Source organism: Nesoenas mayeri (assembly GCF_963082525.1).
Source record: "Nesoenas mayeri genome assembly, chromosome: 14".
Taxonomy (NCBI): Eukaryota; Metazoa; Chordata; class Aves; order Columbiformes; family Columbidae; genus Nesoenas; species Nesoenas mayeri.
In genome coordinates, this window is record NC_137556.1 from 576,073 (window position 1) to 600,632 (window position 24,560).

At 51.0% G+C, this 24,560-nt stretch overlaps 1 protein-coding gene across 3 annotated transcripts; it reads right to left on the bottom strand.

Annotated features, from left to right (window-relative positions):
- Positions 1-950: 950 nt before the first annotated feature.
- On the bottom strand, positions 951-23,668 carry RBM27 (RNA binding motif protein 27). Of its 3 annotated transcripts, XM_080353490.1 has the most exons (22): positions 23,124-23,668; positions 20,347-20,465; positions 19,402-19,523; positions 18,349-18,455; positions 17,579-17,772; positions 16,552-16,809; positions 15,782-16,015; positions 14,475-14,609; positions 12,554-12,703; positions 10,436-10,583; positions 10,031-10,184; positions 8,678-8,923; positions 8,462-8,590; positions 7,501-7,623; positions 6,891-6,965; positions 6,615-6,779; positions 6,100-6,204; positions 5,653-5,844; positions 4,956-5,042; positions 4,402-4,512; positions 3,544-3,647; positions 951-2,204 (listed from the first exon to the last, which is right to left on the bottom strand). In XM_080353490.1, exons 1-21 carry the CDS (start codon positions 23,180-23,182, stop codon positions 3,561-3,563), a joined length of 3,000 nt encoding a protein of 999 aa, XP_080209616.1. In that variant the 5' UTR covers positions 23,183-23,668; the 3' UTR covers positions 951-2,204; positions 3,544-3,560. The 3 variants fall into 3 exon arrangements, with proteins under 3 accessions (XP_080209616.1, XP_080209615.1, XP_080209617.1); XM_080353489.1 differs by lacking the exon at positions 951-2,204 and having other exon boundaries at positions 2,215-3,647; XM_080353491.1 differs by lacking the exons at positions 951-2,204; positions 12,554-12,703 and having other exon boundaries at positions 2,215-3,647.
- Between the last annotated feature and the right edge of the window lie 892 nt (positions 23,669-24,560).

The following is a 24,560-nucleotide window of genomic DNA, read 5'->3' on the forward strand; positions in this document are numbered from 1 at the left end:
TCCCTCCGCACGCTCGCGGGGCCGGCGGCGCCGCAGCCCGAGCCACCCGCTCCCTCACCAGCGCCCGCCAGAGCACAGGGAAGGAAACTGGAAACACTCCCGTCCTGTGAAACGTCCGGTCTGCTTCAAACAACAGCCTGACAATGCAGGTGAGGAAAGGGAGTGCGAGGAAGGGAGTGCGAGAGGACGGGAGTGCGAGAGGACGGGCTCTGGAAGAACTGGGACCACCAACAAACGTTTATCTGGAGGAAAGCGACAGGAAAGTGAAGGGGGTAACAAAAACGGTGAAAGAAGCAAAGACCAAGCATGAAGTTAATAACAAAATAAATTAAGTGTTCAGACCCAATGGCCAAGGGGCTACAGTCCGCGTGTGTGTAACTCCCTGTGCTGTACACGCCGTTCTCAATAACCCACCGATGCTGTCAGAGCCGCGACCCCGCAGAACCTGCTTGTTCCCCGCTCCCCCGGCCCCGCAGCGGCTGCTCCGGCCCCCCAGGGCTCCCCCCCAGCTCTGACACCCCAGCAATTCAACAGAACACACGCTCCAGAAACGAACACCCCCGTCCTTCACACATACACCCCCAAAAAGTGATAATGCTCTTTTTGTGATAGCTGTCATTTTTTTGAATGGTTCTGCTGTCCAATTTATTTAAGTTATGATTTTCTTTGTCTTTTCTAAATCTTGAACCATTCCATAGTATATCTTTATTGCAAAAAAGTCAACATGCATTTTAGAAATTCAGATTGTAATCAGTAAAACAAACATTACATATATGAATTTAAATGTATAAACAGTTAGAAATTCAACAATATCTCCTATTATACTATTACACAAGTTCACAATTTGTAAAAACTATTGTACAAGTTTACTATACACCAAGGGGAACTTTACTCCTTTTCACATGATTTTGTTAAAAAAGTGTCATTTTTGCAAGAAGCGGGCATCTGCTTTTAGACCTATCGTTTCAACCCTTAGTTTGCTTCGCTCTTTTTTGGCTCCGGTCAGCTCGACACGGAGCGGCAGACGGCGGCTCCCAGCACCCGCTGTTCGCACGGCGCCCTCTCCAGCGCCCGTGCCCAGACCGGGCTGGCGCAGCCCGGCACGCGCGTCTCACACCGCCCGCGCTGTCCCAGCGCCGTGACAACAAAGGAAACCGCACCGCCACGTTCCCCACCAAACCCAACGACCCAGCCCCAGCGCAGCCCCCGGCAGCTGAATCCAGCCCCGCGCGCCCCGCGGCGCCGGGACTGCGGCTGTGGCCACGCAAAGGGCACTGGGCAGTTGTGCCGCTGCCGGGTGGGTCCCCGCGCTGCCCAGCACCGCCATTCCCGGCACTGTCATTCCCAGCACCACCATTCCCGGCACCGCCATTCCCCGCACCGAACATGGCACCCGAACCGCTGCTGCGCCGCACCCGGTGCCGGGCAGGGCGGCCACTGCCTGCTGGAACACCAGAGGCCACGCGAAACGCCCAAAACCCTCCAATAAAGCTCCCGAACCGCGTCCCGTCCCGCGTGGCGCCAGAGCTGAGCCGTAGGAAACAAACCCCGTTCTACGCGCGGCAAACGCTGCTGCCGTTTCTCTTACAGCTTCATTCATTCACTGTAATTTTCGTTTTCCAAATACAAAAATACAACAATTCTTATTGAAATCTATACGCTGGTAGTTTTAGTACACAAAAAGCAGAATATTTACAAAATTATACAGTTTAAGAAAAAACTCTTTACAAAAAAATATATAAATCCTTTTGTTCCCTCTATAATTTTTAAACTGTCAGGACTCGCATGTTTGTTGCAATGGATTGTTCCAAATATACACTGACTGAGCCATAGACAAAAAGACCCGTTAGAGACGATGGGAGAAAAGCAGGACACTTGTGTGAGGGAGCAGGACGGGCTTCCCCTCGTTCTTCACACTGTAATTTAGCCTCAGAATTAGCAGGAAAGTCCCGATTACTAAAGAGGCGAGGGTTCCACCCGAAGAGACGGACATGGAGACAGTCCCTTCAACTGACGGGGCAACCTGGAATCATCCTGTCCTGCTGTGGATCCGCCCAGCAGAGGCTGATGGAGCTGGAGACCTGTCCCCAAAGCCACCTCAGCTCGGGTCACCAGCCAAGCTCAGAGCCACTGCCACTTAAAGGTTTTGATGTCTGCTTTCCTTCAGTCAGGAACTTGCTGGAAACGCACTGGTAAATTCATTACTGGAAAAAGGAGAGCATTCTTGCACTGACATCCTGTTTATTTTGTGCAGAAACGTACATAAAATGTACCGCCAAGTGCAGGGTACAAAGGGGCACTCGTGGAGACGTGTCCGTGAGCTGCCAGAGCACCTGAGCTGGTCACCCCTCCTGCCACACGCACCGCTCGGCGCGTTTCTAAACCGGCACCACAGCGCGGCAGCCGAGAACGTCAGTGCCCCGTGCGCCGGGAGAGGCACCGGCAGGGCCAGCGCGGCTCCAGCACCGCCGTGCTCCGGGAGAGGCACCGGCAGGGCCAGCGCGGCTCCGGGAAAGGCACCAGCAGGGCCAGCATGGCTCCGGGAGAGGCACCGGCAGGGCCAGCGCGGCTCCAGCACCGCCGTGCTCCGGGAGAGGCACCGGCAGGGCCAGCGCGGCTCCGGCGTCGCCGTGCCTGGGCGGCTCCGGGGGCACGGCGGCTGGAAGCCGGCGCCAGCCGGGCGGTGGAGGCCGCGCTCCCCGGCACCGGGCAGTGCGGTTTGCTTGGTTTGCCGTTTGAGGCCACGTGAAACTCAGGACATTCGCGCTCACAAATACTGAAATGCAGCAAACAAACAGTCTGACTTAAACCTGAACCTCATACTGGAACAACAGAGGAAAAACCAACAGTGAGTGGAAACTCACTCCAACGTGTCACTGCTGATGTTTCCTGTGAAGCAGAATTTGAAGAAAGAGAGCGAACTGTCCAACATTCTACCAATACCCTGTCAAACTGCTCCTTCCGTCCCCTCTCACAAACAGCAGTAGAGCAAAGAAACCGTGTGGCTTTCAAACATATTGAAATAAACGATTTACGAATCTAGCCACAAATAATTCCTACAATAAGAGATTGCGTATGAAACAAAAGCTACCCTTTTTCAATTCGCAAATGAGGCCATTTTTTCTTTCATAACATTTAATGAAAGTTTGCATCTTTCCCCCAACCCCATAATATTGCTAAATAAAACCTGTAATATCTTTTCAATTATAAACTAACAAATCAATCACATTATAAAAAAACCCGAAACAAGGTAATAGAGGTGACACAAAAAGAGGACAAAAAAATACTATTTCCCTCCCCCCCTTTTTTAGATCCTTCTTAAATAGAAAAAAATCACCATCCTGGTGATTTGCTAACGATGCAATACGTAACTGGGCCTTGGGCTAGCTCAGTGTCACAGCTCTACATCGAAATGTGTTTGAGAACAAACTCTGCTCACTTTAAATCTTGTGGTTTGAAAAGAAAATAAAGCTTTTTGGCTCATCAACTTCCTTAAATAAATGTTTAAAAGATGTAGCTTGAACTATATTCCTAAAATTATACATTTCCAATATCAAGTTTCATCTTCTCCAAGAACGGGATTCATCCTCATCTTCGTCATCATCATCATCGTCTTCGTGCAAAAATAAATCTGAGGTCTCAGTCTCCTAGATGAAAAAAAACGTACTTTGAAACACACAAGTTCGTGCTGTACCCAGAGGCGCGCCCCGCGACAGCACCGCAGGCGCTGGCCGGGCTCCCGGGCACCGCATGCGCTGGCCGGGCACCTCGTGCGCTGGCGGGCTCCCGGGCACCGCGTGCGCTGGCTGGGCACCGCGTGCGCTGGCGGGCTCCTGGGCACCATGTGCGCTGGCTGGGCACCGCGTGCGCTGGCTGGGCTCCCGGGCACCGCGTGCGCTGGCCAGGCACTGCGTGCGCTGGTGGGCTCCTGGGCACCGCGTTCCACTCCACGTGTTGTACAGAGAGAACAGCAGCCTCAGCCACCCAGACAGGCAACGCAAGGCAACTGCCCGTGGCAGCAGGAACGAGCACACCCGCCCTCTGGAAATAACGCTTTGAAACTGCCTTCAAAAGCCTAATGTGGCCATAATTACAGGAAAGAACACACATAACTTATCCCACAGTGGAGCATTAATGCTGAGCAGATGAGCAGCATGCACATGTAGAACGGGAGGTTCATTGTCATCGCTGACAAATCAACTTCCCATCCAAAAAGTGTACTTTTTTTTCCTTTTCCCTTTTGTAAAATGTGGAAAACATATCTACCATTAAAATCAGCTAAGTTTCTGGTTTGCCAAAACATCTTTTCTGCAATTTCTGCAGTAACAGAAAACTGTCTCCTAGAAGAGCTCTCAGCTATAGACTCCAGCAGAGCCATTAGTTTTTGACGCATGTTCATACCTCTTCTTTAGACTCCTCTTCCTCGATTTCTGTGGACACAGAGGGTACCTTCGGTTTGTACCAGGATATCTGTAGCCTTCGGTCTTTGAACCGGGATCCTTGGTTAGCAGCCTAGGTTGTATTTTAAATGAACACATTTTCAAAAAGAGCATCAAGTGAAGAAGTTTTGAGATCGCCAACGAGGCAGCCCCAGCGAGCACCACGCAGGTGCACGTTTGAGGATCTCAAACACATCAGCCGCAACCACCCACTTCAGCCTCCCAAGAGCACCCCCACTCAGACTGCATCTGCCGAACAGCGCTGACGTGCCCGCGGCACGAGCGGGTTCCTGGAGCTCGGCTGGCGCCGAACCCACCCTGCAGAGCCCCGTGTGCCGGGGGCACCCCGAGGAACCCCCCTTGGCGACACCAACGCCGCAGCGACAAACCCCACGCTACCCAGCTCCCACTAGGGGGACCAAAGCCCGCTGCACTTTAAAATAGGAAAGCACATACAAGAAGCTAAAAATTCGTATTCTGGAACCATGAAAAAAATACGTCCATTATTTCACTCACATTTTCAGCTTCTGAGCGAGATTTAAAAGTCAGAACAACACTCAATGGGGAATCCTCTTCTTGAAGGTCTTCAATATCTCCGAATTTCTATGAGAGAAAAATTGATTAGGAACAGGAGTAATATTCTCCTCCAAAACCACGACCATCAGGTGCTACAATTGCAGAGCACCGAGGTGCCACTGAAACCGTGGTTTTTGGACAGAAAAGTGAGAGCCAGAGAAACCTCAGCTGCATCATCCAGCCACACGGCAGCACCTGGACCTGCACTTTCGGGCAAAAGCTCAGTTACTGTCATTAGAATAAGTGGAGCTTAATTTTGCAGAAGGAAAGGAAAGAATTGTACTAATCTATAGCTCAGAAGTGAATTCTTCGAATTCACTATTTCCCAACTATCATAAAGCAGCTACACACGACATTACATTTACACCCCAATAACTCCTGAAGCTGTTTGCTTATCCACAGCCTGTTCCATGAATTCAGGATGAAGTCTTTGATTTGTTTGCACCAGCAGACACAGAGAGACTTGCTTCTTCAAGAATTCGGAAGAGAAACAGTTATTTACAAGTTGCTTAGCATGCTTTTCTTTGCAAGCAAGCACACCCCCAAGGTACTGGGTACCTACTTCATCTCAGATTTATAGTTCACCCATAGTTTTCCTCTTTAGTTTGTTGTTTTTCTAACGTGACCGCATACTCACAGAGAAGTGCTGTAACAATTCATCTTTCTCCTCTTCCACGAAGCCCCCGACTGTCAGTGCTTTGGGACGATGATCCACCACCATGTGGTTCAATGTGCCCCTTCCTCTCCCGCCACGGCCGCGGCCGCGGCCTCGTCCTTGGGCCGGCACCGTCTTTCCTCGCCCAGCTGGGAGAATGCCTAAACGGGCAGCCTGAAGGGATTTAAACAATTAGATATCTGCCATGGTTTAACCCACCGGCAACCGAGCAGCACACAGCTCAGTCCCTGCTGGGAGCGGAGAGAATCGGGAGAGCACACGCCAGAAAACTCGTGGGTTGAGACAAACAGCTTCACAAGCAAGGCACGAGCTGCACATGCGAGCAGCGCAACACAAGGAGTTCACTCACTACTGCCCATCGACCAAGACAATATCATAAATGCAGTAACAGCACCAATCCAGGCTCACCTCTACTTGTAACTGATTCAGCTTTTTCCGCAGCTCCGTTGTGTCTTCTCCAGAAGAGAGTCTCTTATGGAAGTCCAGTTCTGCATCCAGGAGTTCCTTTTGTGCCTTAGAGAGAAAGGTGCGGAAAGGGGGAAGGGAAAAGCAGAACTGTCATGTGTGCTTTTAATGTTTTATTCCAATTCCTGAGCAATACATTTATGTAAATGATACAGACCCATCAGTACACAATATCCACACCTTCCTCTAAACTCGGTTTAGCTGCCTCCATGTCCCTCTTCCAGCCCGGTTTTTGAAGGACCCAAAATTCTGCTTCAGAATTGCAGCAAGACTGAATGAGCTACATGCAAAACTGGGTCATCCGAGCTCCTTTAAACCACAGCCTGCTTGCCCATGGTTATCACTCAAATCAAAACACTGCTCGGAAGTGCTTTTATCTAATGTTGCTGCATTTTTAGGACATAATACTAGAAATAGTTACAAGAGACAGGCAGGCATGTGTCTTATGCAATAAATACCTCTGTCTTGGACTTTAGTTTTGATGGTGTAGAGGTTGCAGATGAAGTTTTTAATTCATCCTTTAACTGAGATATTTTTCCTGCTAGTTCTTTCAAGGTCTTCATTATTTCTCCTCTCTCTTCTGGTTTCATGGCCTTATTTTTCTCCAGCTTGGATATCAACATCTGTGTATTAATAAGAGAGCAGGCATATAAAATTCCAGAAACAAACCCAAGACTGAAAGACAGGTATCTACAAAATCAGGCTGTACTTACTAGGAGACATTCCAGCCTTACCTTCTGGCATTCTATTTGTTTTTCTAACATCTCCTGCCTCTTTTTCCTCATGTCTTGTTGGAGTTTCATTGCCTCCTAGATGAGAAGAAAATGCTTTCAGTCAGTAAAGGTAGTCTAGCATTATATGCACTCATATATATAACATTTTCTTCCTCAAGCTATACAAGTGAAGGCCATAATGAAAACTGTTAGTCTGAAAAACACACAAGTATAAAGTGTTATCTGCTCTGGAAAACAAAACCAAGCAACAAGTTGCTAACTTCCTGCTGTGAAGTATTCTACTAAATCTTTGCCTTCAGACGCCCCTTAAGAACCATATCCTATGTTGTGATTTAAGTGTCTCATACCTGCAGAGATTAAAATCAGATAAATGCCTCAAGAACACCCAGAAAATCCACATACGACCAAGTGTGTCAAGTCAGACGGTGACAGGGATACTCGGCTACTCCCTCACCTGTGACCAGCCTCACCATGCAAGATTGGCTGGTAACAACGACAAAACCTACACTAATGTACAAAGCTATACGGCAATATTTGAGGGTTAATTGCCTATCAAACCTTTCTTCGTAAAGTACTTTGAGTGCCACCCAGCCGAAGAATAGTACAGTACCTGTTTTTTTTTAAGGGCTTCCTGCACATCATGCGGTTTAGACCCTGCACCAGGCTTCAGAGATGCCTTCAAGTTTGAGGAACTGTAAACCACTTTTGAGTGGCTTGTAGAAGTAGGAAAAGTCTGAAATAATAAAAACACACACACAAACAAGTACGTAATAGCTCAAAATGACTGTGATATTCCATCGATGAGTTTCAGAGGAATGTGTTCTGTGAAACATGAACACAAACTGCCAGATCTGTGCAATCAGACAAGACTGAGGCAATTAAAACATGCCCATAAAGGCACCGACCCAACAATCAACTCGCTCGAAAGCAATCAGCTTGAACACTTGGTAAAAGGATTTCTGCAGAAGATACTTTCTTTCATTCATCCGAAACTCCCTCTGTATCCTGACATCCCCCAGGGAGACCCCGGAGCTGACTGTGCACGTGCATTGTATTCAGCTTCACAGTCCAGCATCACCCCTTCTGATCAGATGAGGCAGCAAAAGTCACCTCCACAGGAAGGACTTCTCTGGCCAAGAACATACACTGCACTATGATAGCTGGACCAACTCAGCTGTATCAGCCTGAACTCTAAGCAGAAGTATTTACAGGCTCCCACCACTGCTGCTAAAGCACAGCATAAGCAAAAAGAGCACTGGGAAAAGCAACTGGGTTCACCAACAAAAAGCCACCATCACACATAGGCTGCCCAATTTACTTACTATGAAGCATTGCCAGAAGTATTTTATGCTACTTGAAATACTGATACTTTGTTTCTGAAGTAATTGTCTCTATTTCATATAAGCAGCTAATGAAACTAGCAGAAGAGACTGATCATGGCGGCACGGAACATCAGCGAAAAGAAACAGAACCAGCTGGAACAATTCCAAGTTCTGTTTGCAGGTTCCTTCTCAGCTAAGAGGTCAAAGCCTTCGCTGCAACCGGGAGATGGTCTCAGCCATCAAATGTACCTGCGAGTCCTCCAGCGCCGCGCCGGCCTGGCCGAGCTCCGCCGGGGCCCCGCCCGCCGCTCCCAGCCGCCGCTTCACCGGGACTTTGTTCAGCACGTAGGCACCGGACGCCAGCGGTTTGGTCATCACCTGCGCAGCAACAGACACGAGAAACGGCAGATGAGACCCTCTGCGTTGCGCAGCAGCGCGCCCTCGGACGCGGGCGGCGGGCGGTACCTTGGCCATGCTGCCGTGCGGCGTCCCGGCCGGGGCTGTGCTCAGCGCCGGCGGCTGCAGGTGCAGCGGGGCATGCGGCAGCTGCGCGGGCGGCTGCAGCGGCGGCTGCTGCTCGCTCTCCCTGTGCCACAGCACCCGGATGAACCGGTTGTTCAGAACGGCCTCTGTGCTGGAAATCGCCTTCCTGGCCTCGTCGTTCGTTACATACTGAATTAGAGCAGCTTCAGGATCGTTCTGGAAAGCAACCTAAAACGGAAGTTCATTAGAATGCATTATTTCTCTCTTCGACCAGTAGCAAACCAATCTACAAATAATCTGCAATAATGTGGGGGATACCCAATGATGTTTACAGCTCAAAATACAGGTAAAGCATTCTATGTAATTAAAGTCAGGTACCTTCTGGCAAATATTACACGTACTTGCAGCAAAGTCCATAAACAGTAAAACACAATTTAAACAAGGCTCGTGCACCACGCAGTATTGTATATGGAGAGCGCTGTGAGCTGCCTGGGGTGCGAGCGCAGAGCTACTGGTGCCGGGTCCGTTGCTGCGCGACCCCAGCCGCGCCCAGAGCGGCGTCAGCTGAGTGCGCGCGGCAAGACTGCTCGTGCCTGAACGTAAATCCCGGGAATAACAACATATCTCGCACTTTCCCGTATAATGGCTGAGATGGCGTGTTTTAAATGCATTATGTGATGGTCAGGGTGCACAAAGCGCCACAGTATCTGTTGGGCTAAGACATAAAAGTATCGACTCAACAAACACAGAGGCTTCCCAGGTCTCTGTCTTTTACCGAGACCTCTAACCGAGGACTTGAGAGGCAACTCTTTTGTCTAGAAAAAGAAATGGTAATGAAATGCTATTTTAACCATGTAACTACCTGTGTTTTGCTTGTCTAGTGCTTCTTCCCTTCTTACAGTGCACGGAACACCACTGAACTGGAGCCAGTTCTGGGATGCAAAGTGGGGATAAACTGATGCATGGAAAGACTCTCCTCTAGCACCTTTCTCAAAATCCTGACTATGAATACTGTGCGACTACCACACAGGACAGAAATTGTTACAAGATCCATTGCAAAAATTATACACAAGTTGCTCGAAATCCTGAGCTGGTTTAGATACAGTTAAACCTGCGCACCTCTCAAATTTAGGAAGACCTTGTAAAGGCAGGGCCAATATACTTTTACAAATTAAGATAAGAGTACAGAGCGGACCAAGAGAAGGTTTTTGTGAACTGCCCAGTTAGCTTCCACTGCGGTTTCTCAAGGAATGCGGTTCAGTTGCAATATCCAAGAAGGCTTCAGGGAAAATAAAATACCCACGTACAGGCATGAAACGGAATTGTGCTTTTTACCTGGATGTTTACAATAGTTCCAAACTTGCTGAAATGTTCATTGAGCTGTGTAATATTGTTCAATTCTGGTGGAATTTTCCGAACTTCTAATTTTGTATTGGTATACTGATTCTTTTTCAAAAATCCTGGTTTATTCTGGTTGTTATTTGCTTGCCTAGAGACAATGAGAACAAGGTAATAATTCAGATAGGCATACATATACTTAAGTAAAGCAACAAAAATTTAAATGTGGATTAACATTATTTTTCTCCTAAAAAGTACAGAATCTGGGCAGGAACAAAAGAGCGCTCCCCCCAACCCCATTTAGCGTCCACACGATGTGTCCCCAGCTCTCCTGCCGCAGCGGCCGCGGCTCCGCGGCGCCGCAGGGACAGCGCGGCCGCCCGGCCGCAGTCGCTCACTTACTTTCCCAGCCAGGGTTTCTTCAGCGGGGGACACTCCACGCCGCTCGGAGATCTCTTCCTGCTGTCTGGCTCAAGGACAACTCTGGTTACGTTGCTGCTGTTATTTGTGATGGGAATGGGAGGTTCTGTCTGGATGATAATGTTGGCAGCTGGATAAAGGAAAAAAGCCCATGTTATTTACCATACGACAACAGAGACACATCAAAAGCTTTCACTCACACAACAAAACAGGACTGAGTTTAAAAACATAAAAATTAGGAAGACTTTATCAAGTTGGACAGTTTCGTTTAGGAAGTAACTTCAGAGATCACTTGCTAGTCTAACTGAACAACTTGAGGAGAGGAACCATCTAGCCCAGCCAGCAGAGATAAGATTTTGACCTTTAAGATTAGTATTAGCTTAAAGAAACAAAGGGGAACTCCATCTCTCAGGTGTTGAAAATTCAGATTCTGCAGGAAAAAACTAACCCAAAGCAACCAGCCAAACCCCAACAACAAACCAAACCAAACCCCCCAGGAAGAGGAAGAACCGTGGCTGGGTTCCCAGACCTGAGGTTCGAGCGCTGCGCTGTGGAAGGGGCTGAAGGAAGGAGCAGCTTTCCCTGTGTTAACCCTTGACAGCGAACAAGCAACAAGAACCCGTTGTTCCACGGCTCCCCCCTTGCCATCCCTCCAGACGATTTTCAGCAGCGAGCTGTTAATTATGCACAACTATGGCATGAAATGATACTCTCGGAGACATTAAAGTTTGAAGCAACTTCTACAAACACAAAGCTGAAGCACTAGATAACAATTTGCCAAATATTTATTTACAACCTTTTTAGGATTATCCTGTTACTTTCCTGTTATACCAAACATTCAACTCCTACAAAGACATCTGAGTTACAAGTCAGTTTTCCGTGGCTTTTATACACACCAGAGCTCTGCTGGTTGCACTGGGGAGAGCAAAGACTGGGCACTTTCGGGCCTACAGTTTCCATCTTACTGTGGAGGATGATTTTAGAGTAAACCTTTCATGCCCCTGAAAGAGTGAAACGAGTGGTTTGAAGCAGCACCACAGAACGGTCCCCACACCTTCCAACCGGAGCGGGGCCCCAGAGGGACCCTGCGGGCCAGCGGCAGAGCCCGACCCTGCCTGCGTGATGGCTGTTCAGATGGAACCAGCAGTTTCTGCGATAGCATCTAACCACACTCCTTATAGGATGAGCCACTGGAAGGAGATACTGAAAAAAATAACCTCTCTTATCTACTGAATAAGAAACACTGAAATGTAACAGTCAACACTGAAATTCAGCATATTTTGTTTTAGGAATCAGGGTGGGGAAAGCAGACGGGAAACAGCAAGTTATGCTCACAGAACAAAAATTTCTTTAGAGAGCCTTGACTTGTTCTCTCCCCTGAAAGGCATTTAGTACACGTCACTGCTCATACATCACATCACCCGCACGGGCTGGGATTCAGTTACCGACATGCGGCCGGGGATTTCCGCGGGCCGGGGAGCCGGCGAGGCCCGTGCGTGCTCACAGAACCCCTGCGTGACGGAGCCGCCCGCGGGTCCAAGCCTGGCAGCCCGGTCCCTCTTGGCCAGTGCTCGGGGTGCCCTCTGTGCCAGGGCCACACGTGCCCTGGGCAAACCTGCGGCAGCCGCCAGCCTGCGCTGCTCACAGCTCACAGCCTGCGCCGCTCACAGCCTGCGCCGCTCACAGCCTGCGCCGCTCACAGCCTGCACTGCTCACAGCCCACAGCCTGCACCGCTCACAGCCTGCGCCGCTCACGGCCGCCTTTGTGCCCCCCTCACGGCCGCCTTTCTGCTCCGGCCTCCTTGCCAGAATCCCCAGCACCCAAACCGGGCCTTCACAGGCTAAAGAGGAATAAAACCCCAACCAAACACAAAAACCCCTTGTAACATTCCCAAGCAAGCGGTTATTTTTAATCAAAAAGGCTCCTTTGACTTTCATATGGTCATGTTAGCATTTTAAAAAAGGTAGAGATGTCTGAAAATTACTCCGAAACACTAGATCGGTGAGGAAAACTACTGCTGCCAGGCTGACAAAGAGGAAAGTAAGTGTTGACGGTCTTGGACACAAATAGCAATAGCAATGACTAGAAACCCTTCCTACCTCTTGGATTTGTATCCATCTCCCCAGATGTTAGGCCAATTAGATTTGGACGTTGCGTTTGTGCTCTTGTAAAGAACTGTCGATACTGAGATCTACCAGCACTGGTAATACTAGGAGCTTCGGGGTTATAGCCATCTGGCTCATATGTATCTATAAAAAAAGGAGAGAAATGAAAGAATTTTTCAAATGAGCTTAAGACTTGATTAATTTCCCTTTAAGGAAGTGCATGGATGTCCAAGAATCAGAAGCTGTTTTGGATGAAGAGAGAAAAGAGGTTGCACAGCCGATGCACAAAGCCATTTAAAACTCTCAACTGAACTTTATGCCCAAGCCTCATTTGGTTTCAGTCTGTTACTGCCTGTCAGAAGCACACAGGTCACGATAACCGACTACTGCTGATGAGCTGACAGTGGTTCAAGGGGAGCAACACAAGATGCAGTTTGAACGTTGATTGCGTGGGGCCGAGAATGCAGAGTCTTTGCTGCCCCAAGGTCTAGTTTGCTTCAGAAAAGGGTTTTTTGGGAAGAACATACTCAAATGATTCCAATCAAAGAAACCTGAGAAATCAGGTAATGTGACCAATACTTACCTATTAAATTATCTTTATGCAAGAGTGAGACCGACTGCCTAGCTCCAGTAAGGTGCTAACGATGATTTTAATTAAAAGGGGTAACCATGAGAACACATGATGACAGAACAACATGATATTATTCCTCCAGCCCAAGGTCCAAGTCAAGGATGACACCTTTTCTAACCATAAAAAGGGAAAGTGATACAAGAACCAGAACGAATGAAGTCTACGAAAGGCTCCACAGACACGCTGTGCACCCCAGAACAGACGAACGGCTGCACGAGGGACTGGACGGGCTCGGAGCACTCGCGCTTTCCCTGTTCCACAGCAACAATGAAGACTCTACAATTTGTAACAGATGCCTCTGAATTTCAACACTGATGTTCTACAGTTCAGTTTCAGACTCTGAACCACGAGCTCCTCCCGCGACTGGGCAGATGACGGATGGCAAGAGGGCAGCAGCCGCGGCCACCCAACCAGGGCCTGGACCCACGGGTGCCCTGGGGGTGAACCGCCCCGTGCGGAGAAGCCAAGACAGAGTCACCCCGGAAGAAGTTCTGAGGCTGAAAGAGTCAGATGGTGCCACCTAAATGCCTGACAGCACTCGCAGATAACTGGACAGATAACCCAACAAGATATCGGAGTGATGGAAGTTCTGAAAAGCATGGAAGTCACAAGAGAATGACATGGATCATGAACTACAGCCCTCCTTTGAATAAAAATTCAGAATAATTATGTTAAAAATTCCCAGTCAGGAATATTATAAAGCATTGAGAGTTAACTACCTTATTTTGCTAACGTAAAACATAGAAATGCCATTACTCCATGCGTTTTTGAGAAATATAAGCAATGTTGGATCTAAACTCAGCACTCGAGGACTCTTTGAGTATTTTGTTATCTTCCCTCATAAAAACCCACTTCTAAAAGATTTGAGCTCTGTTCAGTACTAACGTGTATGAAGACTGTAGAGACTATTGTGATTCTCTCATCTGTAGTAGCCAAAACCGACAGGAATACAGACCAAGTTAAATAGTAATTACGGGTTTGCAGATCCGTCTGCTGCCTGCTCATGCTCTACTAAACAGCCTGAAGATAAATGGATCCCTTTCCTATGGAACCACCTTACTGCTCTGAGCACGTGAGCCCCCAAGGCAGGCCCCGCAGGGGTGCCCGGGACCCGCTGCGGCCTCACGCCCCGCCGGGTGACGCGCTGAGCGCGGCGGGGCCATCAGGCTCCTTCGGATCCGCGTGCACTGGGGCAGCACAGACGCAATAATTTCCAATCACACATGGACAAAGGAATGTTAAAACATGCATCTCAAGCAGATTTTAAACGAGGTGCGTGCTCACGTTCCGACACAGTGTAGAGCAGGTTCTGGGGCAGCGGGGGCGGCAGCCGGGCTCCCACGGCGGCCAGGCTGGGCACGGCGCTGGGCCCCGCCTGGTCACGGCTGGTCAGCAAGCTGGGCTGCGTGAGCGCTGGTCCTGCAACGACAGCACAGAGCACACCGCTGAGACTCACAACGCCAGGGAAACGTGCACACAGTTCAATGCAGCTCGTTTACGCCTTGTCTTGAGCAAGGTCGAGGCTGCAAATGCTGACAATCCCACCACCACTCCAGCAAAAGCAAATCCAGAAGCCCTGTTCAGGTAAGTTACTCTGACTCCAGAACAGACAAAGCCCCAAGGAAGAACAGAAAAAGTTCTCTTCCCCAGGGGTCTGTCGCTGTCAGAGCTTGCATTAGCTACAGCAGCTCCTCCGCAGCTCTGCCACGGAGCATCAAGGCTGCTCCAAGCAAGAGATCGTATCAGCAACATTCGCATTACAGTTCTGAAACAAGAACTATAAGGCAAAAGGCGCTTACAGATAAGGAATTTCTCTCGCTGCTCTGGCTGTGTTTGTGCCGTATCCAATACATCTCAGCGGCTGCAGCAGGTGCCCAGACAGGACAAAGAGCCTCGCTGCACCACCGCGACCTGACTGTGCACAGCCCCAGTCCCCTCGGGAACAAGCTGCTGACACCCGCGACGTGGCTCATACAACGTGCACGGTTAATCCTATACAAAACTATTTCTCACCCCATAGTTGCTGTACCTGATACAGCTATCCCAGCACGTATGTGTTACTGCCACAGGCAGTACTGAAACACGGTAACCATGAATCTATTATGATCTTCCGTTTCTTCATATAACTCACATTATAAGGTGCAGTCAGATAATTAAAAAGGCTAAATATCTCAGAGATATTAGTTAAAATAGATCTTAGATGTATTAATTATGTATTGCTGTTTGGCAGCAGGTAACACAAACACAGAAATTTAGTAGAACTTTTAGGAGATTCAATCTCAACATTTTTGCACTGGAAAAAGAAAAAGCTGGTAATGCAACGGTGACCACCTCAAAGACCACCGGGGCTCCGGGGCAGGCTGAAGGAGATCCCCTCCGCTTCCCGCCCACTCTGTCTAACTCTGTGTGCAGTGCTGGGAGCACCACCGTTTACAAGCTGATTTTTCCAGAGTGCTTTTGACAATATCTTGAACGGCACACGGCTGGCAAAGGAACTGGGGCTCAGCGCTCTGAACACACCCAGACCCTGCAGGCAGAGCCAGCGCCGCAACTGGGCTGCAAAGAAGCACAGAGAAGGGTTGTGGCCTTACTGGGCACGGGGAGCACGACGGGCGGCGGGGGCTGCGGGTGGGGCTGCGGCACCGGCAGCCGCAGGGCGCGTGCGGGTCCCGGCAGCGGCGGCAGCAGCATCCCCGGCGGGGGCGGCAGGCCCGGGGGCGGCGGGGGAAACGGGATCATACTGGGCAAGGAAACTTCGTCCACCACCAAGGGGTCATTTCCATGATCAAACTGGCAAAGGTCACCAAGAACACAAAATCCTCGCTCTGCAAGACAGGATGTTCAATCATCTTTTAGAAAAAACGTCAGTTGTCAGCGATTCGTAGCATCTCAGTTTTTACGGAATTTCTTACTCAAGAAAACATGCAGTCACTGATCCAACGTTACGCTACCAGATGAGGTTTCGAAATAATTCAAATTAGAATAACCTTCCACAAAAGCATACAAACATACCTGCATCCCTCATAAAAGCAGTGGGAAATAAACAGAGAAGTACCACCTATTTGATATAAAGCACGTATACCGTAACCTTCACCGGAACTGCCCATGGTTGAAATATTTCCCAAGCACAGAGAGTTGGGAACAAACTCCGTATGTTCTTATCCTGCAACTGTCAGATTGTAAGTAAACCACTTCCAGTATGCCCAGCTATTTCCCCAGTAAAATAAGGTCATACATGCATCTTTCACAGACAGGGGCATTCCACGCGCCGCTGCCGTTTGACCTGCTGCCTCATTGTGAATACCCAAAAAAAGGTCACAGAATAATGGAAACAAGGTATGGAAAATGAGAAACAGTTTACCATCGTAATCTCGACACCTTCTCTTAGGAGGAGGATTTCTGCCGAACGAACTGGGATTGCTGTGGTTGTTGTAGAAATTGGACCAGCTCTCTGTCGTGTTCTCAAGGTGGTGCGCGGGCGCGACGACGGTAACAGCGCTGGGCACAGCCTGCGCGGAGGAATACTGCTCAGAGGATTTACCGGGAGCCGCGGAACCTGGATTGTACGAGCCTTCCACATCGTTCCTTTCACTTTTGAATTTGGATCTCTCTCGGTGCTCTGTTTAAAGAAAAAAGGTAGGTAAAGCCTTTCTGCTTTGTTCTGTACATCAGAGCCTTGGGAAGAAGGGAATGCACAACAGTATGAACATTTCCGTAAGTATTCAGTGCTCTGTGTGTCAAACTGGCCCTGAAGGAACTCAGTTTTACCAACGGAATAAGAACTAAATGTAATGCAAACAGGGTTTAACTTCAGAAATCTAAACCCTATTTTTTCCAGATGCACATTCATTCCTCTATTCCTTATTCCACCCTGGGTTACAGCTTCCTCTTCTAAAGTAGAAAGAGGGGGGAAAAGCCTGAGACAACAAATCTACCCCCAACCTCTGACTAACGTGGTCTCAATATGCATTGGCATCTGTGCCTCTGTGGAAAAATATCCACGAGACCTGAATTAGCCCCAAAAGAACAATGGATCACGTGGTAACCACCTTCAATTACAAAGAAACCTTCTCTGAAAGACACGCAGTAACAAAGTGAAAAACAGGGTAACACTATTTTACAAAAAGGTAGATCTTTGGAAAAAAACCAAAACACAAAAGCTTGGTCAACACGCGACACAAAAGTATCAGCTACGGATATCCGCTGGGGTGCACCTGTGGAGAAATTCAGAGGTTAACAAGAAGAAAGCAACGCGCTTAATTGTTCCACTCTGAAGAACAGCATCTTAATGCATAACTTCAGGAACACAAGCTCTCCAGATGCGCTCGCACTGCCCAGGGCAGCGCAGCCCGCGGAGCAGCCGCTGCTGCAGCCGCCCGGGCGCTCACCGGCGCTGCGGCTGCCGTCCCGGTCCTTGCTTCTGCCCCGGCTGCGGCTGCGGCTGCGGCTCAGCCCTCTGCTCTTGCTGCGGCTCTTGCTCCTGCCGCGCCGCCAGCTGGACTTGTCCCGGTACAGGTCACTCCTGTCGTAGTATCGGTCGTAGTCCCTCCATTTCCCATCGTCTCGCTTCTTCTCTCTGGTTCTAGAACACACAGATGTAGACCATATTTATAAAAAGAGAAACCAAATATAAAAACCAGCTGGTAACAGGTTAAGACACTCTTCATCCTTCCCAGCCAACCTGGACAGCAAAACATTCCAGTCAGAGTTTCCCAAATCCCACGGGAAATCCCGAGTCTCAAAGCTGAACCACTCACTCCCGGACACCCGCAAGGGATGACTGAGGAGAACTGGAGAGGGGGAGGCTGGATCACCAAACCAGAACACGTTCTGAAAGTGACGTTGGACTGTGAGCAGCCCCGTGCCCCACAGACCCCCAGCAATGCTCCTCATTTCCAGAACAGGGAAACCCTGGAGCTGACGACATTGCCAGGTATTAACACTTGAAAAGTACTGCCATGCTTCTGGAAGAGACCAACTTCCAGTGGAGGGTTCTCATGCGGGTGACGAGCATGCAGATAACACATCGCAGATACAGAATAGTAGGGAGGAAACCACTATTTTTATAAAAAAAACACTACCTACAATGTAAACATCCACAGTTAAAGATTGCCAGCAAATACAGAAGAATATATTAATATTTTGGTTCAAAAGTAACCTTTGTTCGCTGGAGTCCGTGCGGCTCTTCGTCGGACTGGAATACTTCTTCTTCCTGCCATCCCGCTCTTCTTCAACCGGCTCTTGAAAACTCTGTTTCAGAGACAACTGCCAAACAAGGATGAGTATCACTTTGGGTTTTTTCAATGAAGAAAATAAGACCAAGATTTAGCTCATTGTACAGTTAGCGGCCCCTATAAAACAATATTTAAGTGTTACTTGCACAGAACACTTAAGCACTACAAATTAGTGAGGGAAAGGACGAGAATTTCATACACACTCTGACTTCACTTGCATCTTTCCTACAGAAAGTAAAACACATATTCAGCCTAAAATACCTTTGCAAACTGCGCTCACGATACACAGAAATGACAAATGTTTCCTTCTCTAGCAATCTTCCCCCAGCTCTCTCCCAGCCGGTACGACAGGATGCTACAAACAGGGAAGAGCCTCTTCCCTTGGAGAACCGCCAGCTTAGAGGCAGCAGCATCTGCCTCGGGCAGGTGGGAGCAGGGGATGACACAACGTGCAGAGACTCAGATAGCTGTGGAAACACTACTGTGAATTCTCAAATCTCGACTGCTTTCCATTCTGCCAATAAAGCTTGAAAACAAGACAGAAGAACGAACTTCTGGCAAACGACCTCTCCCTCACCTTTCAAAGCAATTCTCCCTCAATACAGAGCCCACCATGTTTCACTGATTTTAAGTATTTCAGAAAACATTTAAAATAATTTCTAATCTTCACAGGATATAAAAAATTGAACAGGAAATGTTTTGGAACATTTTTGCTTGTCCCTGCTCTCTTAAACTCTCCCGAATCATTATCAGCTCGTACAGGACTGCTGAATGCTGGTCATCCAGATCAAAGGTAGGCTCTAAAAAGGGATCGTCAAATGTTTTTATCTGAATGGCCGTCTTACATTTTCCTTCAGCTGCACAGAGATGTAACTATTAGTCACAATAAAGCAGTTCTTCCTCTCACGTTTTGCCTCACAACGTACGGCTGGCTGAGCTGAAAAGCAGAGGCAGGGAGACGGACAAGACGATGTTACCTCCTCCTTGACGGCTTCTTTCTCCTGAGCCGCCGGCTTCGTCTCTTTCGCGGGCTCGAGAGAAGGAAGATAGCTCTTCGTGTACAGACTTTCAAAAAGTTTATCTACAAAACCTGAAGTTTCTGAGGATACAGAACATGAGAAAACATTGTTACGTATGGACTTAAAGGCACTATTTGATCTACCAGAGAAGTCCCTGTGAAAAGCCATCCAGGCGCACTGCTCACGGCAGCACCTTCGAGTAACGGACAATAGCTCCATTGGAGGAGCTGGAACTACGTTTGTGGAACCTGAGGTTCTTTATTTGGACAAGGAAATCCATCAGGTATATCAAAGGGAGAGTTTTCCTTCTAACACATTTACCACTTTGCCATGTTCTAAGGGGCAAGCATGACCCAAACTTGTGACCAAGGACTAAGTCCACAGCTATTCCAGCAGCCACAGCTGGCGGCCTCTTCTCGGCGTTTTTGTGAGAGTAAATCATTCATGGAAGACTAAGCATCAGGGTAACATCAGATCACCAAAAAACGCGCAATAACCTCCCCAGGGAGGGTCAGAATATCAAGTGTTTCAAACCTGGAGTCTGAACCACATTGCTATGCTATGAGATGCTCACCAGAAGCCTGAGAGATTAATATGGCCCAGGTGTTCCAGAGTTACCAAACGTCTGCCAGGGACTCTGGCATCACTGACACTTTACATCGGGACTGCCAGCGCTAATCCCAGAGGATTTCCTGCCGCCCACCGTGACCAGGGCCACGCCATCCAACTGCAGCTGAACTTCTGCTTTTCTAATCACAAGATCTTTCTCCCCTCACAACTGTAAGAAATATTCAATTCACAGACAACAACAAGTATTTTGAAGGCAATAGTGGTGCGTCATCCTCCCTCCTCCCCTCGACAAAATGACCCCCAGAACAGACAGGGCAGCGGAGAGCACGGTACCTTTCTGCAGAAAGACGTCCAGCTGATCAGCACAGAAAGCTTTCAGCTCTTTCTCTGGTTTGTCTTTCTTGACTAACGCCACGACATAGTTGGCCAAGGCTGAGGGGTCTGCGTCACATCTATGGAGAGAAAGAACCGCTCTGGCACTGCTGGGGCAGCCGGGCACGCACGGCGGGCGCTGCTGGCACCGGCACCACCGCGGCAGCACCGGCACCACCGTTTCCTCAACTACGGCACGAGATTCAGCTGCCTTGTGACCACCCCACGCCCGCCGACGTGCCCACTGCCCTGCTCCTTCCTCACTTGGCTGAGGAACAACCACCTTTCTTCTTTCTTCCAATTCTGCCTGACTCTGGGGCAACCGAGCAGCTGCCACGGGTTCCTCACTTTGCCCAAGCACAAGCACCACCAAGTGTGACCCCACAGGAGCAGCAGAGCGAGCGCCAGGAAAGGCACCAAACTATTACTGTAAAGTATTAAGACATTATTACCGTGAGAAGCAGTTCAGAAAGACCTGCCACAAAAGCACATTTAGATGTGCACACAGGCAAGCTCAGTGCAGCTGAAGTTTCTGTGCCCAGCTCCGTGGGGTTTGCCTCCCCAGGGACTCCTTCCACGCCTACAGATTTCACAGTCGGCCTTTAAAGGGGTGCAGTCATTAATCTGGATTCAGCACCCGCACCACCGACGGCATCGCCCTGCCTGGACATTGCTTTAGATTCCATTGCTCACCTACTAGAAGAAACACTCGAAGTATGAACTAGATTAACAGTGTTAACAGATTAAGCAAGAGGTCCTGGATTTGCCTCTCAGAAGAAGCAGACGCGAGCTACCGGGTGGTCGGCAGGAGCCCAAGACAGTTTGGAGATCTAAAGATTTGTTTAAAAGATTAAAGTTTCGAGAAGGGACTGTATTTTTAAGAACGTTAACAATAGAAATAGAAGGAAATGGTATGAAGTATATAGACCTCAAAATAATCTCAAGCAAAAAAAAATAATCCAGAAACGAAACAAACAAAACGCAAACCAACTGGTTAGAGAAACTAAAACTCCTCGATGAGCAGCCAGCCAAGCAGTTCTACTCCAAATTAGTTTGCTCGCTGTTTCCAGCATCCGATGAAAGCCATGTAAAATGTAGCAATTAACAACAAAGAAACCACCAATTTACAGGTTTAACGTTTCTTACACATACACACTCACAAAAATAAATAACCTGCATGTAATGTATTCACTGCTAGTGCCCACATGCAGCTGACTATAAACCTTCAATCTAGAATAGAGGAGATGCCCCATCACCCTGTGGCCGTCCCCATCCCCTCCGCACGCGCGGGCTCCCCTCCGCTGCGCCGCCGCCTCGCACGTGCCTGCAGCGCGGCAGCCGGGGCCTTCTCCCGCTTCCCCGCTGGTAAGTCTGATCCTGCGTCCTCGGCCGCCAGGACCCACCAGTGAGTTCTGTGACTCCGCGCGAGCCCTCGCCCCACGTCCTGGCCCACGCGCGGCTGGGGCACCGGGGAAGGGACAGCCCGGCTGCAACCGGCAGCGATGGCGCAGGAGCAAGAGCTACGCTCCGTTCTAGACAGACTTTCAGGAGGATCTGACCAAGTGTTGGAAACACAAGTTATCTTAAAAAAGATAAAAGGAAAGTCATGAAGAATTTTCAGGAGCCTGCTACTGAATGACTAGAACCGAGCAGTTCTACGGCCTATCTAAAATATGAAAGTAGAAAGATCAGTTAATGACACCCTGTAAACGTACATTCTGCAGCTTCAAAATGGTCTTAGTCTTGCTGTGTGGACGTTATAGGGCTGGCTAGTCACCCGCAAGCCAGCATCCCCTAGAAGCCCCTTGCTGCAGATGAAGCACCGCAGAACACCTGGCTACACCTCCGCCCAAGCGCTCGGCCAGCGGGCAACGTGCTGCTGTGAACCACACACAAAACCCCCCAGACCCCCCACCAAAGTCAAGGGCAGCTCCCCCTCGTCTCCAGCCAACGTTCCCAACTGGGTGCTCAGTTCCAACCACTCTGGCCAACAGCTCATCCTCCTGCTGCACGGGCGGTGCTGCAAACCGGCCTTACGCACAGGGAGATGGAGCTCGGACACCGCGGCCAGGCAAGGCCAGGGGATACGGTCAGGGTTCAAGGTGGGGGTCAGGAGCTGTAGTTAAGGCTGAGGTCAGGGTTTCAGGTCAGGGTCTCTGGTGAGGGCTGGGGTCAGGGTTTCGGGTCAGGGTCTCTGGCGAGGGCTGGGGTCAGGGTTTCGGGTCAGGGTCTCTAGTTAGGGTCGGGGTCAGGGTTTCGGGTCAGGGTCTCTGGTGAGGGCTGGGGTCAGGGTTTCGGGTCAGGGTCTCTGGTGAGGGCTGGGGTCAGGGTTTCGGGTCAGGGTCTCTGGTGAGGGCTGGGGTCAGGGTTTCGGGTCAGGGTCTCTGGCGAGGGCTGGGGCCGGGGCCGGGCCAGGCTCACTGCAGGGCGGGGTGCTCAGCCGGGCTGTGCGGAGCTTCTCCAGGGGGGCCAACGCCGACACGCAGGTTTGGGACAGAAGGCCGGGCGCCCGGGCCCTGGCAAAGCCCAGCGCTCGGCCCGGCCCCCTCAGGCCGGCGCTCCGGGAGCGCAGCCCGTGCCCAGCGCTGGCCCCGGGAGTCCCCGCGCGGCCCAGGCCGTGTCACCGCGCGGCGAGCGGCAGCCCCGGCCCCGCCGCCCCGGCCCGGCCCCCGCGCCCACCGCGCAGCGCGGAGCCGCCTCCCGCCCGGCCCGGCCCTGCCGGCCGCCGCCGCACTCACATCGGCTCCAGCAACTTGGCCAGCCACGACTTGAGAGCGTCCACGTTCTCTATGATCATGGTGGCCGCCGCTCCGCCCGCTCCGCTCTACACCGCCGCCATGGCCGGCCCGGCCGCGGCCCGCTCAGGCCTAGCGCAGGAACCAGCCGCCAGGCCGCAACGCACTGCCGGGCACGGCGGGGGCGGGCCCCGGCCGCCGCTCGCCAATCAGACGGCAACTCTGGTGCGCTGCGAGCCAATAGCAAGCCGCGAAGAGCCCGTCCCGAAGGTCAGCGCGGAACCAGCAGGCTAGGTCGAGCGAGCACATGAACCCCGGCGCGACATCTTTGGGGGTGCTCTTAAAGGGGCAGCGCGCCTCGGCGCACGGGCAGCCCGCCGCCGTAGCGCCCCCAGCGGTCCGGCGGGAGCTCCGCGGCGCAGGGCGGGGGGCATGTTTTAGTTTCCCGTTTGTCGCGGTTTCGGCGTGGGGGACCCGCCCCGGCCCCGCTCTGGGGACTCGCGCCTTGGCAAACCCGCCGCGGCGCCGCGGCCCCGCCCGGCCCCGCCCCTGCCAGGGCACTGCCGGGCCGCCGCCTCCCCCCGCCCGCCGCCTTGGTACGGCCCGGCTCGGCCCCGCCGCCTTGGTACGGCCCGGCCGGCGGCGGGAGCTGCGGCCCCGCCCCGTGCGGGGGGCGTGCGCTCCGCTCAACTTCCGGCAGCGGCAGCATGGCGGTGAGTGCGGGAGGGGCGGAGCGGTGGGGCCGCGCTCCGGTGGGGCCGCGCTCCGGTGGGGCCGCGCTCCGGTGGGGCCGCCCGGGGCTCTCCAGGCGGGGCCGGCCGGCTCCCGGGTTCCCCGCGCTCCGCTCGGTGCGGCGGGGCGGCCCCGTTCCCCGGGGCGGGTGGCCGGGCCGCTCTCCGCGGGTCCTGCGGCCCCGGGCGGGCTGTGAGCAGCCGCTGTCCGGCTGGTGCGGGCGGGGGTAAATGAGTCAGTAGCGCAGGGAAACACAAGACTCGGTGATTAAACTTTCTGGCATGAATGAGGACCTTTCATTCGCGTCTTTGCTTTTTAAAGTATTCTGGGGTTCGCCGCGCCGCTCCTGTTGCTGGGCAGCTCTCTGGCTCCGTGGGCGCGGTGTCAGCCGCAGAACGCCTTGGTCTGGGCCAAGAAACATCAAACCCTCAGACTTCACGGATGTGAAGACTCACAGCTGCGGTGCCCGCGCTGCGCGCGTCCTTTAACACCTGCGGTGTGCTGTGCCATAAAAGAATAGGGGGAAGGCATCTGTAACACTTAATGGTGGTGGTTAAACGCTGGTGGAATTCACGTGAAGAACTCTCTTTGTGAGCTACAATTAGAGTAGACTCGTGTGAGATTCCTCCTGGTGTAGGAAGTACTGTTCCCATCTAATGTACTGTTCCCATCTAATGTACTGTTCCCGTCTAGTGTACAGCAGAACGC